We start from the raw sequence: 17812 nt of genomic DNA, 5'->3' as shown, positions 1-17812 counted from the left end.
TCACATCTTCCGAACAAAGCTTCCGTCAGAGGTTCCTCCGGCTCCGTAAACGTAAAGGTAGCTACTGTAGTCCTCACGATTATTTCCGATTTAACTGCCGACGCGCATTTACACTTCAAAATAAAGGTAATACGAAGCTATCGGTATGTAACGTTACTGGTCGTTAAATCAACATTTCAACACACACTTACATTTGTTTTGAAAATATCAGACCGGAAAAGGCTGACTTCAGCTTTACGGAGAGAGTAGCCAAGCTAACCATGTTCATAGCAACGCCGTGTATTTTGTAATTGTAATTGACCTGATGTGCCTAGCTAACGTTAGCAGCGCGAAAGAGTGAAGCATAATATTATCTGAATACTCTGCATGCAAGAGACTTCAGCTTCGGAATGGTGAGTACAATAATTAACCAGCTAATGTTATTAATATCAAGCTATCTAAACGAAACGATCTAAACTCACTAATCAGAACAACTTACTTTGTATAGTCACAAGCTCGCTGGTTTTCATATGTATAGTTAATATCCAGATAGGTTCTCGTTAAAGGTAGAACACATTTATGCAATACCTTGACTCTTTTGCCTAGAGGTCGCTGGTTTGACGGCATTACACATTCTACCTATAACGTGTTGTTCTGGCATCACTTCTGCTCTGTTGAAAATAACTTTACCAACAGCATGTTGCCTGTCCCTACAAAATCCATATTTGAGACAATTTTTTTCATAATATGACAGATCCTGTCCCGCGTGAAGCCAGCTGTGGAAAGAGAGGAACCGGCCAGTGTTGGTGAGAAGAAGAAGAACAACAAGACGAGGAAGACTCCCCGCCTGGAGGAATACCTCCAGCAAAGGGACTACCTTGGGGCCCGGACACTGTTGGAGGTAGAGACAGTGCACACATTCATTGTCTCAAATAACTAAACTTGTGGCTTCCTTTCATTCCCTAAGCCCTACATATCTTCATAACCCAGTCGTTCCCAATTTTTTTCAGCCAGGACCTTGGGTAATTGGAACCCCCCCAGTGGTGGAAGGTAACTAAGTATTAAGTACTGTACTTAAGTACTATTTCGAGCTACTTGTACTTTACATGAGTATTTTCATTTTAGGGAACTTTATACTTTTACTCCACTACATTTCAAAGGAAATATTGTACTTTTTACTCTACTACATTTATCTGAACCCATTACTAGTTACTTTGAAGAAAAAGATTTTGCATAGAAAACATGGCAAAGATTATACTTTCACATTTGAAGCATGTCAACTTCAAGACATAATCAGAGCAGTATAACTGGACCACATACCACTTCAACATAACCTGTAGAGGTCAATGGAGGCTTGAATACTCTCAAGTACTGGAATACACAAACATGATGTAGAATGCATACTTTTACATTAGTTACTTAAGTACATTCAATATCAAATACTTCAATTAAGTATAATTTAAATGGAGGAATTTTACTTTTACTAGAGTAGGCTACTCACCCACACACACACATTATGATTTTTTTTAACAGATTGATTGATTGATTGAAAAGTTTATTAACAGATTGCAGAATGGGTACAGTACAGTACAGCTCAATACATACAATTGTTAAGGGGATGCAGACCAGAGAGACTTTCGTCTTGTTTACATCAGGGTCCCCCATTTTCAATTCATCATAACATATATGACATACATGACATACAGATAGACAGTACTGCTACATCTATACATTTATGACATATCAGATTTGCAAATACAGTACTGTTTGTGATACAAAAGTGTCCAGAAAAGGAGTGTATATACATTTGGCGTAGAAACTGTACATTGGAGGAGGTTGGATGGGTGGGGTGGGGTTGGGTGGGTTGGGTGAGGGCTGTACATTGGAGGTGGGGGGGGGGGGGGGGGGGGGTTGGGTAGGGGACACACACACATTTTACACTGTACATTGGAATACTGACAAAGCCTTACTTGGTCATTTACTGTACAACTAGGTTAGGACATTTGTAGGGGCCAGTTTCGAATTGCAGTCTCACGTAGGTGTTTTTTGAGAGTGTTTTTGAAAGTGGGTAGTGATTCACATTCCTTTACAGCTTTAGGTAGGGCGTTCCACATTGATGTGGCATAATTGCGAAACGTGTTTAGTCCCTTGTTTGAGCCGAATCTGGGTTTTACATGATTTGTGGAGCTCCCTCTGGTGTTGTGATCGTGGTATTCACTGACCTTTGGGAAGTATTTTGACATGTACATGGGTACCTTGGTCGCGTAGTGTATCTTGTAGACCAGGCCCATTGCAAGTTGCTGTACTCTGTCGTCTACTCTAAGCCATCCTAGGTTGTCAAAGTGGGCAGGGTGAGGTGGGTTCTAGGAGTCAGGTCAAGTAGTAGTCTGATTAGCTTGTTTTGAGATGTTTGTAATTTGTTTTTTAGTGCCTTTGAGGTGCTTTGGTACCATGAGGTGCAAGCATAGTCGTAGTACCCTTGAATGAGTGCTCCTGCTAGAGTCTTCAGGGTATTCTTGTTTACCAGAGAGGAGATCCGGTACAAGAAACGCGTTCGTTGGTTGACTTTTTTTTATTACATTGGATGCCATTTTGTCACAGGAAAGATTAGCCTCTAGGATGGAACCCAGGTAGGTAATTTCATCTTTCCTTGTGATAATATTGTCACCCACTGTAACCGAGAAGCCGTCGGTCTTGCTGAGTTTGTTATTTGAACCGAAGAGAATGGACTCTGTTTTGCCCATGTGTAATGATAGTTTGTTGTCGGCGAGCCATATGCAGATTTTGCCTAGTTCCGAGCTGAGGGCTTTTTCAACCTGTAACTTGTTCTTGTCAGAGACCAGCAGGGCTGAGTCGTCCGCAAACAGGAACAAGTTGCAGTCACAAGCTGACGACATGTCATTTGCATAAATTAGGAATAGTAGCGGTCCTAGTATGCTTCCTTGTGGAACACCACAGCTCACTGTGAGGGGGGGTTATAGGGTACCGTTTACTTCCACCATCTGTTTACAGAGCTTTGAAAATGGCCAAATGTATTAGTGTAATCAGGAAAGTGTTTTTTTTTTTTTAAACTTTGACCAGTCAGCTGGTTCTTTTAGCGTTTATCGCTTTTTCTGGTCAAGCATGACCGACAGAAACAGGTTGAATGGGGTATAGATCGGGGGAAAGACACTCTGAGAAAATACGGCGAGTCCGGGAGTCGAACTCGTGTACCCCAGATCCGTGACGCGCACGGTTGTCCCCGACGCCGAAATAGCATCCGAGGTACGCGGTGAGCTACTGGAGCTCCCCAATCAGGAAAGTGTTTTAAAAAAAAAATACCATACCTTGTTTCTTCATTCGAACATAAAATTTGAGGTTCCTCTATTTATTGGGTCTCATAGTTAGATTTAAAAAAAAAAACGAAGCCAAGGAAGAGGTGTGCCTCGTCATACTGGCTTACTTTTGCTTTGTAACTTGAGCGATATTAACCCTTTCACTACCACACTACAGAAGGTTAACCTTTCACCACCACACACGATGAATTGAAAATGGGGGACCCTGATGTAAACAAGACGAAAGTCTTTCTCTGGTCTGCATCCCCTTTAATTGTGTATTGAGCCGTACTGTATTGTACCCATTCTGCAATCTGTTAATAAAGTTTTCAATCAATTCAATCAAAACTACAGATGGTTATAGTGTGTTAGTGAAATGGTTAACCTTCTGCAGTGTGGCTGTGAAAGGGTTAACCCTTTGTCGTGTGGCAGTGAAAGGGTTAACCTGTTTTGTCGCAGTGAAAGGGTTAACCCTTTGTTAGTGTGGTAGTGAAAGGTTAACGTTCACACATTGTGGGTGTGTCAGATTTTCCTTGTAGTTTCTGCCGCGTGTCGCAAGCGTCTCCATGTTGCTGCATATTTTATTTTTTTCTCCACTTTTTCTCCCATTTTTCTATATTTTCTCCCATCCCAATTTCGTATCATCCAATTCAACCCTCCCCTGTCTCGAACGCTGTTTCTTGCCTCCCACAAGCCGGCTGCAATGTGGACTAAGTCATACATAGCACGAGTCCCCTCCGATACTCGAGGTAACAGCAGTCGCATTTTTTCACCTGCACGGCGCGATCTTTCAGCGTCAGGGGTCTGCGCTTTGGAGGGGCGCCGCCCCCATCGCTTCCTGATTCTACTGCGCAGGCGCACCAACTGACCTGTAGGAGTCGCTGTCCACAACGCCCGATCCCCACCCATCAGTTTCCCACCCCCTAATACTGCCAATGTGTATTAGTATTTAGTACGGACGACCAGCTAAACTGAAAGCAATGTGGAGCGCTGGGCTCGAACAGGCGAACCCAGCGTCTCCAGTATTCGTGGTGAGCGCCTTGCCCACTGCACCACTGCACCACTATGTTGCTACATATCTAACGTAGCGTCAGCTAACTAACTCGCTATCACAACCAAGCAACAGTGTTTGTTCACAGCTCCACTAGAAGAGTGGAACAACCATACAACTTTAACCCTTTCACTACCACACTACAGACGGTTAACCCTTTGTCATGTGGCAGTGAAAGGGTTAACCTTCTGTATTGTTGCAGTGAAAGGGTTAAACGTTTGGTAGTGTGGTAGTGAAAGGGATAAGGGAATAATGTTTTTTCCCCCCCCTCCATCCAAACATTTGATTACCTCCCAAAGTCAGAGCCCCATCAAGTGGAATCCAGGCTGCCTGGGTGTGTTGCACTGTTCATATTTATGACACGGATGTCTAGCTACATACTTATTAGGTAGGTATGTTATTAATGTACTTTTGTTGAGTTGGACTGCAGGAACAAAGACACACGTCTACACATGAACTTGGCGGGGCAGGGAGAGAGTTTATTGCACATGCGCAGAGGTTATATACACACATGTATGGATACCCGCAATGATCAAATGTGAGACTGTACATTACATGTTGTTCAACAGGGTGAAAACCAGCAATGCTGCTGGATCATAATGTGATCTTTCTGTCATTGTTACTAATGTTTTGCTTTTGCTGTGTTCCCACAAGTTCCAGAGAGATGTTGGAGAGAGAGAGGAGCATGCAGACCAGTGGATTGGCTATTGTGCCTTTCATCTGGGTGATTACAGGAGAGCGATGGAGGTGGTTATTATTGTTTGTCTGTGTGTGTGTGTGTGTGTGTGTGTTTTTGCTCCAGAGTATAGCTGGTTGTATTACACGTCTACTCCATGGGCCGCGTTGCATTACCGCAGCAGAGCATAGTGAAGTGTTGCCACATTTCCCTGCCAGTGTAATCAATGTGAGGGGCTCTATGGAGCCTATTTGTCACGTGCAGTCATGCTGCTGCCAGATCCACACTGCAGTGTTGCGAGCCCATCATCTATTCTTTTACGCAAGTAGTCTATTTTCATACTCGACAGCGCTCCCCTTTTGCATGAAACAAAGAAGAACATGAACATGTAAGGGATAATGAATTCGGGTCCAGGCGAAGGTCATTTAAACTGAGCAACGCCCCCAAACCTGAGGTTGTTATCTCACAATATCTATACAATGGCTTTTCAATGGAAAACATCATTTCTAAAACGATTGCACATATTAGCTTTGAACAGTTTATGGTAAGAGTTATACTCTATCCATAAAATATCCAAATGATAATTACTAGGTGCTGGACAGAAGAGCATGTGAAAAACAGAGAAATACACACTAGATCACTCTAGATCACACTCTACCACACTAGATCCAATGGTCATGGGAGCATGATCTAGTGTGCAGACTCTTAATTTAAAGTTTTTCAAGAGTTATACCCTTTCCATTGCAACCCACGTGGTCAGACTAATGCATGCAAAACAATGAACTCCGACCTAACTATTCCTATGCAATAGAAATGGTCCGGACTCTGCTCCAACAAGTGGTCAAGTCCCTAGTAACAACATAGCAACCAGTAATTCTTATAGTCCCTCTCCACTCAACTCACACTAACATCATATTGGTTGTCAGATCAACTATGCTACCCCCACTTCTGTGTTAAATCCACTAATGCCATTGGTGTGCCAAAATTCACCATAGAATATCATCTTTAGTTATATTTGATTAGGGGTAATTTACTCTAATTCTACATCTATATATAGCCATGACAGTAGAATGGAAAGGTGTGGCTATCGAGGAGGTGAATGAATGAATGAATGAAAACTTTATTTAACAGATTGCAGAATGGGTACAATACAGTACGGCTCAATACATACAATTGTTAAGGGGATGCAGACCTGAGAAAGACGTTTGTCTTGTTTCCATCAGGGTCCCCCATTTTCAATTCATATAGACATTTATGACATACATAACATACATGACATTTATGGCATAGGGACTTATAGGTATTTAGTACTGATACATTTGTGACATAGGCGGTATTCAAATATACAGTACTGTTACCCCTAGATCCTGACAGAGTATATACATATGATGGGGAGGGGACTGTACATTAGGAGGGGGTGGGTGGGTGGGAGGGGAATATACATACGGCGGGGAGGGAATATATACATGCGGTGGGGAGGAGACTGTCTATTAGGAGGTGGTGGGGGTTTTGGGCATTTACGGTGGCCAGTTTCGAATTGCAGCCTCCCGTAGGTGCTCTTTAAGGGCGGTTTTGAATGTGGGCAGGGATTCACATTCCTTTACAGCTTTGGGTAGGGCGTTCCACATTGTTGTGGCATAATTGCGAAACGTGTTTAGTCCCTTGTTTGAGCCGAATCTGGGTTTAACATGATTTGTTGAGCTTCCTCTGGTGTAGTGGTTGTGGTATTCACTGACCTTTGGGAAGTATTTTGACATGTACATGGGCACCCCGGTCGTATAGTGTATCTTGTAGACCAGGCCCATTGCAAGTTGCTGTACTCTGTCGTCTACTCTAAGCCATCCTAGGTTGGCAAAGTGGGCAGGGGTGAGGTGGGTTCTGGGGTTCAGGTCAAGTAGTAGTCTGACCAGTTTGTTTTGTGATGTTTGTAATTTTGTTTTAAGCGCCTTTGAGGTGCTTTGGTACCATGAGGTGCACGCATAGTCATAGTACCCTTGAATGAGTGCTCCTGCCAGAGTCCTCAGGGTATTCTTGTTTACCAGAGAGGAGATCCGGTACAAGAATCTAGTTCGTTGGTTGACTTTTTTTATTACATTGGATGCCATTTTGTCACAGGAAAGATTTGCCTCTAGGATGGAACCCAGGTAGGTAATTTCGTCTTTCCTTGTGACAATATTGTCACCCACTGTAACTGAGAAGCCGTCGGTCTTGCTGAGTTTGTTATTTGAACCGAAGAGAATGGACTCTGTTTTGCCCATGTGTAAGGTAAAGCACAAGTTATGCTTCAGCTATCGGAAAATTGAGCAGAGACAGAAATGGAAAGCGGTAGAGTTTAAGGGCTTAGCCTGCTGCTGCGGCTGACACCGTCCTGGCTGAATGCAACAGTGTAACTAGCTACACCTACCCAGAAATACAGTCACAGCTGGAAGAAACACTGTAGCCCAACTAAGCTTAGAGAATAGGAAGAGGGAAATCAGCCAGAAAAATTAATGGCAGGCGATGTCCTCACTGAAAACCATTCACGTTATTGACCAAGCTGATTATGTGCAGCCCCAATCGACTTATCAGGAAATGTAAATTTCAGTATTGTAAATAAAATGTGTTCTCAATTTCATATAGAAAGTAACTAGCGAAACCGCAGGCCTAGCTTACCCTGGTCTCCGCACATCATCAAAAAAGGCTAAATATGCCATTATAACAAAAATCCCTTTGCAAAAAATAAAGAAAACGGATCAGCTGAATGACATTCAGAGTTTAAACCTTCAATCTGTTTCTAAGACCCTAAACATTGCAAATCTGTTGCTCAATCAAACAAGCCTCCTCTACTTTTACTGGTGTAAGCTATATTACGTCTCACTCCATTCATTTGGGAGCTCACGGCCGGGTCTGCATATTCTTCCAGAGCTGACCAACGTCTCTCTTTCTCTGTGTGGCAAATTAAATGCCTTACTGCCATCTAGAGGAGTTGCAAGGGAACAGCCGTAATGGAAAGGAAATTAATGTTTAGTACAGACGTGTAAACCTTGATTTAGAACGGTGAGTCGCTGGGCGTATATATATATTGGGTGCAGAAATAATGCCCACCTCTCAGCCAATCACAATTGAGTATTCACACAAGCCCTTGTATAAGCATCGAAAGAAAATCTATAAATACATGTTTGTAAAGTATTTTGTAAGCCTATATTACCAGTGATATTCTTACTTGGGGTCTATTTAGAATGTTTCATGTTATCAAGTGGTAAAACTAACAACAAAGGAACAAAGACACAAACCTCTTTTCCGGAAGTGCAGCTATGTGGTTTAGTGAAGTGGCTGCTCTGAGCGAAATATGCAACGCGGTCTATGGCGCTCTGGCATGAGAGAGAGCCGACATGCACGTAATTCCAACTGTATACGGAGCACATACAGCGCTATACATGAACATAATACAATGCAGCAGGGATAATGTTGTCCCATCGCTAATTGTGTCCCTTGTGATTTTGTTATGTGTTGATAGGAGTACAAGTCTATTACCCTGCGGCCTGAGTGCCCAGCAGATGTGTGGGTCTATCTGGCCTGTACCTTGTTCTTCCTGGGGCTCTACAAAGAGGCAGAAGAGGCTGCGTCTAAGTGTGAGAATCAATATTTGTGTAATTTCCAAGGTTTATTACCAGTGGTGGATGAAGTGGGGGAAGTTAGGCAGTTCAGTTATCGTATTATCAGATACTGTATTGTCCAGAATAGAAGATGATGTTGTTATGCCGCAAATTACACCTCAAGAAGTCATTTATGATTCATGATTTGATTACGATCCCCATTAGCCGATGCAGAACATCGGCTACTCTTCCTCAGGTCAAACACGTAACAAATAAACAAGACAATTAGATTTACACACAAAACAACCAGGTGGTATTCAATTCAGAAAGTTACAATATCCTTTCTCTCAAACATATACTATACATACCATATTCTTAATCATGTAATCATACATAGTACAATATATATTACATAATACAGTATATAATATGCACTAAATTCACAAGCAGTGAGAAACCATAAACATACATACATATACTACATACAGTCTTTTACCCTGATTCATAGGCACTGGATATACGTACAAATGAACTCGTAATACCAACTACTTGTATAGGGTATTGCTATTCCTATCACAAAAAGACTAAATTAAAATAAAAGTAACTAGGTGTGTGTGTTTTGTATACAAATGTACCTAATGTGTTTACAGGCGTAGGGCTGTTAGATTCAGTTGTTTTTTTAAAGCTTGTTTTAGTTTGTGCTTTAGCAATCTGTTCTGGAAGTTAGTTCCATGCAACCATGCATTGCATTGATTGTGTTCTAGCTTTTAGGGGGGGGGGGGTTCCCTTATATTTGCGCTCTAGAGATTGAAGGTGTTGAGTGATATTTAGCCCCTTTCTTTCAAATCATGTCACTGGTTTATTCTATCACTGGGCTAGTTGGATGAACAACCTGCTCATCATTAGGTTTCAGAGGGTTGAAAGGACGGAGGAGTTATGATTTCACAGTGGTCAATCAGTTTAATTGAAATATAACCTATGGCTCTATTTTTAAATTTGAGACATGATGTTAGAAAAGGGCCCATCAAGTAGGCTACAGTTTAATAAAACTTATTATTTTTGAATAATTCAAATGTATAAGAAAAAAAAGAAAAGTGCATTTATATCTTGCATAAACAAGACATTTTCATTTAAAATGTAACTATATACTCAATAGATATATTTCATTCAACGTGTTACTGTTAGATTCTTGTCAGATACAGTAGGCTATACTTACTTTATTTATAAACAAATATATATATTCTTATATTCGGGTGAGTACGGAGTGCTCTGTGATCTGTGTATGTTATGTAAATGCTGTTTAAAATGTCTCATCTTCTCTGGGTTTCAACGTGTAATTCCATTTCCTGTCTCTCGTTCTCTATAGCTCCTACATCGCCCCTCCAGAATCGTCTCCTCTTCCATTTGGCTCACAAGGTTTGGAAAACCCTCAATTTTACCTACCTTTTTTAAGTGGGATTTTGTTTTTGTGGGTGTTTGATAATGATTCCCCCCCCTTTGAGTGCCAGCCACGAGAAATCTCGTTATTTCATGCCATGCGTTGAGTGCCAATGACGAGAAATCTAGTTATTTAATCGTTATTGCTTTTATTAGCGATATCTATTAATTTTTCATCAATCTAGCCTCACGTTACCATTGGGACTGTCTATGAGCTCGAACAGGGAAAATACCGCCCCCTATCGTCTCCCGGATGGTAATGCACCCATTGGATTGGACTCAATGAAAATGTATGAGAAAAAATAAATCCGGATTCCACATTTTACTTCTCAGGCATGTAACCCGAGCCGATCGGATTCATTGTGGACCCTCAGAACAGCGTGGAATATGTGTTTCGAGTACCTAACGTTGGATCAATAAAAAACACGATTGATATTTGGAATGGCGATCAGGAATTGGAATAATCTTTTTGCAGAACATCTGATGTGAGGTAAGGAATCTATGTTACCAGTCTTGGGGTAATCCGATGTATTTTTCACATATCTCAACGTGTCTGTGTGTGTGTGTGCGTGTATGACGTTAGCGCTGACCAGGAAATAGATAATCGATTTTTCAGCCCGCTTCTCCAGCGTGCATAAGTACACATATACTATCGATAATCTAGCGTTTATTTGAAAACGATTCATAAATAGGCCGAAAAATTACAACGTGTTTTGTGTATTCCACTAAAGGGCTATTATCACGGAATATATATTTTTTTCTGACATTTTGAAAAACGTCAGTTTTTATATATTCCGTATCAAACGGAAATGTACCGATGAAAAAACAATCCGTTTCATACATGTTGACTGCAAGCAAGTAATTGATAAGCGACGGGCGTATTAGCCACATAGCCATAATATAGAATATAGAAATAGCTCCACGAAAATCATGAAATATCAGAAAATCTGTCCAAAAAGGCTGGCATTCAAGCGATAAATAGTGTGCCCCCTGCTGGCACTCAGTGTTAAACAATCTCCCAGTCATGTTCCAACCCCCACCCATTCACCTTTTGTCTCACCTAATACCCCCCCCCCTTTTTTTTCTAACTCAACCCTTCATGGCCCCCCTCCAATCCGCGTCTCTACAATTCGTAGCCGCATTTCTGCAGACCCCTCTCTGATTGGTTGAGCTCCATTTCTGCAGACCCCTCTCTGATTGGTTGAGCGAAGCCCCTCTCTGATTGGAAATGTACTACCAGATTCGCGTATAACGTTATTTCGCGTGACTTCGCGGTTTATTCATAACGTTATGCACATTTCACAACACAGCCAGCTGTCAGAAACTGTACATTGTAACGTTGTTATTTCGCGGCCTGCCCATTTGATGTTCCCAAATCATATTCAGAAAGTATCACAGAGACTTCTATTGACCAAGGAATTAGTTATTATTAGTAAGACACAACATTTCCGTAGCAATTGACCACCAGACTCTTTCTCTTAAGGCATTAACTGGGTTAATTAATATAAATTTTATATTGTAACTGTCTAGTTACACATTGGTTCCGAAACATGTATGTTCCAGGCTGCAATTAAAACTTTGAATCTGAGAGAGCTCTGGTCAGCGAAGCCGGCGAGCGATTATTATTGGTTTTTAATGACAAACCAATTACATAATCCTATCCAACATATGTGTAAAGGCACACACAACATATTCCAGTTAACGGTATAGATTGTGGAGGGCTTTGAAGGTAAGTTGAAGGTTTTTTTAATTGAATTGACCCGAAAGTGCACAGGGAGCCAGTGTAGTTGAATTAGGACAGTGGTGATGTGGTCGGATGAGTTGGTGCGGGTGATGATCCTGGCAGCAGAGTTTTGGATGGTTTGGAGTCTGTTGAGGAGTTTGGTGGGAAGGCCAGTGAGGAGAGAGTTGCAATAGTCGATCCGGGATGTGACGAATGAGTGGACTAGGGTTTCAGTGCTAGATTGGGAAAGAGATGGGCGGAGTCTGGAGATGTTATGGAGGTGAAAGAAAGCCGTATGGGTGATGTATTTTTTTTTATAATTTTTTTATTATCTTTTTCCCCCTCCTTTTTCCGATTTTTCTCCTATCACACTGTTAGTCGTTATGCCAATTCCCAACCCCCATCCTGGTTGTTGCGCACTTTCCCCTACTGTTGGTCCGAGAGGCCGGAGACTGTCGCATGCTTTCCTCCGACGCATGTGCAGCCAGCCGGCAGCCAGCCTGGCCGCGCAGATTCTCACTGGGAGAGTGTAACGTGTGGGAGGCCGCACTACCTCTCACCAGATCCTACCTTCGCTGAGCAGGCGCCCCGACCGAACTGTAGGGGTCGCTGTCCACAACGCCCAGGACCCACCCACGGCTCCCCTCCCCCTAACTCAGCCAAACGAGTTAGTATAGCGATCAGCCCGAGCCAAGGCAATGCTGACTCTCCGGGAGTCGAGACCGCAGCCTCTTGCATTGGTGACGAGCACAATCTCCGCTACGCCAAGGGTGATGTTTTTAATGTGTGGTGCAAATGAGAGGGAGCCGTCCAGAATGACACCGAGGCTTTTGACTTGGGGAGAGAAGGGTACAGGGAAGCCGTCGATGGTGATGTTTGGAACTGGGGGGTTTTGTGATTTGGTGAGGGGGGATTTGTAGCCGATGAGCAGAGCCTCAGTTTGGCTGCCATTTAATTTCAAGACATTTCTGCTCATCCAGCTCCTGATGTCCTCAAGGCAAGTGGTGAGGGAGGTGGGGGCAGTGATGGGTTTGGAGGAGATGTAGACCTGTGTATCGTCTGCATAGCAGTGAAAATGGACCCCATGGTGATGGAGGATTGTGCCTAGGGGGAGGAGATAGATGGTGAGGGGACCCAATACTGACCCCTGGGGGACACTCAGTGAAACAGCCGAACACCCTTACTTGTGAGTCCTGAGTTGTACAAACTGTTGTCTGTCAGTGAGGTATGATGGGAACCAGGAGAGTGCGACACCAGTAGGGCTGTCTTAAATACTTCGAAGCTTCGTTCGATGGGCACAGGATTCGAACGGGAAAATAAAATTCAAAAAAGATAAAAATAGGGCGGCTACGTGGTGCAGTGGGCAAGGCGCTCACCACGAATACTGGAGACGCTGGGTTCGCCTGTTCGAGCCCAGCGCTCCACATTGCTTTCAGTTTAGCTGGTCGTCCGTACTAATACACATTGGCCGTATTAGGGGGTGGGAAACTGATGGGTGGGGATCGGGCGTTGTGGACAGCGACTCCTACAGGTCGGTTGGTGAGCCTGCGCAGTAGAATCAGGAAGCGATGGGGGCGGCGCCCCTCCAAAGCGCAGACCCCTGACGCTGAAAGATCGCGCCGCGCAGGTGAAAAGATGCGACTGCTGTTACCTCGAGTATCGGAGGGGACTCGTGCTATGTATGACTTAGTCCACATTGCAGCCGGCTTGTGGGAGGTAAGAAACAGCGTTCGAGACAGGGGAGGGTTGAATTGGATGATACGAAATTGGGATGGGAGAAAAATAGAAAATGGGAGAAAAAGTGGATAAAAAAAAAATATATATATATATATATATATCAATTTATTTTTATTTAATCTTTTTTTATCCTCCTCCCCACCTGCAAAATCTTGCACCTCCAATGCAACGAACGTCATACACCTCATTAACTCTACCTCTCTTTGTTAACTACAACAAGCAATGCTGTTTGTTATTTAAGATGAGGTCGAACTCGGCACTGACAGATTTGTGTTCATTGTGCTGCTTTTATAAAGCCTCAAATGGCTTACAATATTTCATAAAAGCAAAGTGTTTAGTTTGTCTAAGATTTAAAAAGGTTTAAACTTTACAGCACTGACAATTCTCTATAGTATTTTTTATAGTGTCCCGACCCATATAAAAACATGTCTTAATAAAATTAAGTCGAATTCTGCCTTTGTCTCTATTAACTACATATAAATATTTATATAATTGTTTGCTTTATAGACGAAGGTTGCAACATAATTATGTAATGTTGTTGGCTGTGTAACGGAGAGCAGCCGCCCAGGCAGCGCAGCTCCCGACTCATTATTAATTTAATTAATTAATCCAATCCACTTCATTTATAGAGCACATTTGCTGTAAAGTGCTGTACAAGTCCCACAACATAAGATAAAAAAATAATATATATTTTATTTTATTTAGAAGCTTCGAATAATAATCGAATCTCGGCCCTGAAGCTTCGACGGCCAAAAAAAGCTTTGAAGGTCAGCCCTAGACACCAGTGATCCCAATGCCAGCCAGGTGGCCCAGAAGTAGTGAATGGGAGATGGTGTCAAATGCAGCTCTGAGGATGAGGATGGTGATTTTGACAAGGGTTTCGGTACTGTTGTGGGCAGAAACCGGATTGAAAAGGTTCGTGGAGGTTGTTTGTGTCAGGGTGGGATTGAAGCTGTGCGGCAACCACCCTCTCAAGGGTTTTAGAGAAGAAGGGAAGGTTGGAGATTGGCCTATAGTGGTATCAGCTGGGTCAGCACCAGACTTTTTGAGAAGGGGAGTGATTGCAGCCTGTTTGAGAGTGGGGGGTACAGTTCCAGAGGTGAGGCAGGAATTTATTATGTCCATGATCATGGGTGAAATGGATGGCAGACAGGCTTTGACGAGGGTGGTGGGAAGAGGATCAAGCTGACAGATGGTGGTTTTGGCGTAACGGATGAGCTCCGGGATGGTGTATTCCGATGCTGGGGTGAAGTTGGAGAGGGAGCTGATCAGTTGTTGGCCAGTGGTGATCATCCAGGGTGGTGCATGATGAGGCCAGCGGTAGGTGAATGGTGTTGATTTTGGAGTTAAGAAATTTCAGAAATGCAGTGCGTTGATTGGTGGAGATATCTGGAGGGATGGTTTGAGGAGTAGGTGGCTGACTGTGGAGAAGAGGACTCTGTTGTTACCTTTACCAGTGCTGATGCGGTTGGGTGGTATATTCAAAGACATTGGGAGACAAGCTTTTAGGTTTAAAGCACAATCTGACTGGAACAATTTGCCCAGCTCATTCAGATCAATTACGTCTTTCCATAATGGTAAGATTTGGAGGTCACTGAATTGTTTATAATTTGTTATAGTTTGTATTTAGTTTTGTCTGGATGTTGTTGACTTCTATGTTTTGTGTTTGAGTACCCCCTTGAAAAAGATCTTGAGGGGTTTATCCTCGGAATACAATTTTGAAATGAAAAATCTCCCCATTCAGCTGCAGGATATTTCCCCATTTCCCTACCTTGACATTTAGTATTGCGTTCATGAATGAGAGGAACAGAGGCCCTCGACTTATAGTGAACAAAAATCAAATGCCGTTATTAAAAGTGTCTTGCCTTCCTTCAGGGAAAGTCGATTGCTCTGGTTCCTCTTATCCTTTCAAGTGGAATGTTCATACCCTCTACCAAAGATAGAATGTTCAGGTGGCTATAATCTGAGAGGAGAGCTAAACTTTAAAAAACTTTGTGTCAAAACCAAAATGAAAAGTATGTGCATGTCAATCTGTGGGGTGGACTTGTGGAACAGTCTGGAGTTAGAGATAAAACGGAGTACAAACATAAACACGTCATTCCCGGCCATGCTCAAGTTGCCGAAGACGCTTTACAGCGTCTTTAATATCAATATTTCAAAAATCTGGGATCGGATTCATATTTCCCCTCCGCTGGCCTGAGATCCACCAGGAGGACCCACTGAGCTCTCTGGCGGTTCAGGAGCGCCATCTGGTGGCCGATCGGCGCAATCGCTTAACAGGAAGTGCTATGGAGATTGTGCTGGTCGGCCGTATTACTTCCGGGCACTAGCTATAGGTTCCGGGACTCGATCTAGACACACTACATAGCGATCGATTGCCAATAACTCGATAAACAACATGATTTGGACGTATATACCATTATACAAGCTGGAGATGGACCGGGTAAATCGACATCCCATAATGGTAAAATTTCTACTCTACGATGATCGCCCAACGGCGCGCGGAGACTGGGGTGAGTTTTAGCGTGTAAAGTTACCGTCTTCGATACTAACTGCTATTATCAACATTTGACCCACATTAGATGATTGGTATAACGCTGCCCACGGAATTATAAACGCCCCCTAGCCCATCCGGTCAACATCAGATGACGTGTAGTAACTTCTAGAAGTACGTCTAGTTGGAATTTTTTATATCGCGCTGATTGCCATAAAACTGTATTGCATCATCAATATAATGTATTTGGGGCTATAGATCACGTTCTGGAGAAAGCTGCAGAAAGAGATGAAAACATACTTATACATTAGACCATACTTTACTATGAATATGTGAATGAAAAAGTTTAACGTTGCTACACAATGAACAATACATATAGGACTTTGAATGGGCCCTAATAATGGCAATGTAGCAATAGAATTTAAAAAGTTATAGCCCTGCAAAGAAGGGGACTTTCTCTATAGACAAATAGAGCCGGCAACCTACGGTTGATAATGAATTTAACCCATGGCAGCCAAAGTGTTAAATAGGTATCTGGAAGAGGAAGTGTGTTGATTGGGAGTATGTGTAAGATGTAAATAAAAAAATGAAGAAATGATTTATATCATATGGTATCTATTTAGTATATATGATATATTATGTGTATATGTATATATTAATATAAATATATTATATATTACATATTTATAGGTATAATTATATAAATGTATTGGATTGTATAGAGATACAGCGTTTATACATATAATTAACAAATTATAATTTGTGATAGTTAAAAAGGGGTAGGAATTTTAAAGAGTATACTTCTTCCTACTTCTTTTTCGAACAGGGTAATCCCTTGATTTGTTTATCTGTTTCTCTTTTAAATTTCTTTTATCAAATCTTTTTATTGCTTTTTCTTTTTTCATAACAAGACAATACACAATACAGTAATAACAATAATAAACAGCAATAATAGACAGGACTTCACATGACAACAGCAGCAACAATAACAACAACAATGACAACAAATTTAAATAACAAGAATAATAATAAAAACCAAGTATGAAATAAAATAAGTTGCCACAAAATATACCAGTAAAGGAATAGGGAAAATAAAACATTTACTATATAACAGGCTTCCTGAGCCCCCTCCATCTCCAGACCCGGCAGCCGCGAACCCCAACCCCGGAGGACCCGGAGTCCGGCACCCCGCAAGCCAAAGCATCACGCCTCTTTAATGCCTCGACCCGCAGAGACCCTGAACCACGCCCCCCCCCAGTCCGAGGTCACGACCACCAGACCCACAGCTAAAGGGGCCCAAAAAATATACATAATTAAAATTACAAGAAAAAACTAAACGAAAAAACAAGTGGACATGGGCACTCGCTCGCTCCTCCCCCCCCCACTCACCCCAGGACCTCAACGTGAATTAAATACATAATATATATTATATATTATCCAGCAATCGAAAGTTATATGCGCTCTTTAAAGGAAAACTCCAACATTTTGGGAAATTAGCTTATTTAACATCTTCCCTGGAGTTAGACAAGAAGATACATACCTTTTTTGTCTCTGTGCGTGCATTTAGCTTAGGGAACAGTCGCTCCGTTAGCATAGTTTAGCTTCAATACTGGAAGTGAGGCGGTGCCGGAGCCTTACAGTGTATAGTTTGATTGATTGATTGAAAAGTTTATTAACAGATTGCAGAATACACTCTAAATACAACTCCAAAACGTTCATGTAAACATGTTGTGACCTGTGTATTCACCACGTGGAGAAATAAAAAATAATTGAATTAGACAATTACGTTTTATAAGCAAATATACTCAGAACTATTTTTTTGCCCA

The 17812-nt window shown here is 42.1% G+C and overlaps 1 protein-coding gene across 1 annotated transcript in view; it reads left to right on the top strand.

Moving 5' to 3' along the window:
- The first annotated feature begins 249 nt into the window (after window positions 1-249).
- ift56 (intraflagellar transport 56) overlaps window positions 250-17812 on the top strand; it is a 43672-nt gene continuing 26109 nt past the window's right edge. The window contains exons 1-5 of the mRNA XM_084318742.1: window positions 250-392; window positions 734-880; window positions 4999-5091; window positions 8517-8631; window positions 9962-10011. Coding sequence (XP_084174868.1) covers window positions 390-392; window positions 734-880; window positions 4999-5091; window positions 8517-8631; window positions 9962-10011 — 408 coding nt within the window. The 5' untranslated portion in view covers window positions 250-389. The remainder of the gene's footprint in view (window positions 393-733; window positions 881-4998; window positions 5092-8516; window positions 8632-9961; window positions 10012-17812) is intronic.

The sequence above is a fragment of the Notolepis coatsorum genome, assembly GCF_963971535.1.
Source record: "Notolepis coatsorum genome assembly, chromosome: 7".
Taxonomy (NCBI): domain Eukaryota; kingdom Metazoa; phylum Chordata; class Actinopteri; order Aulopiformes; family Paralepididae; genus Notolepis; species Notolepis coatsorum.
The sequence above is the reverse complement of the archived record's forward strand: the minus strand, read 5'-3'. Positions and strand labels throughout refer to the sequence as shown.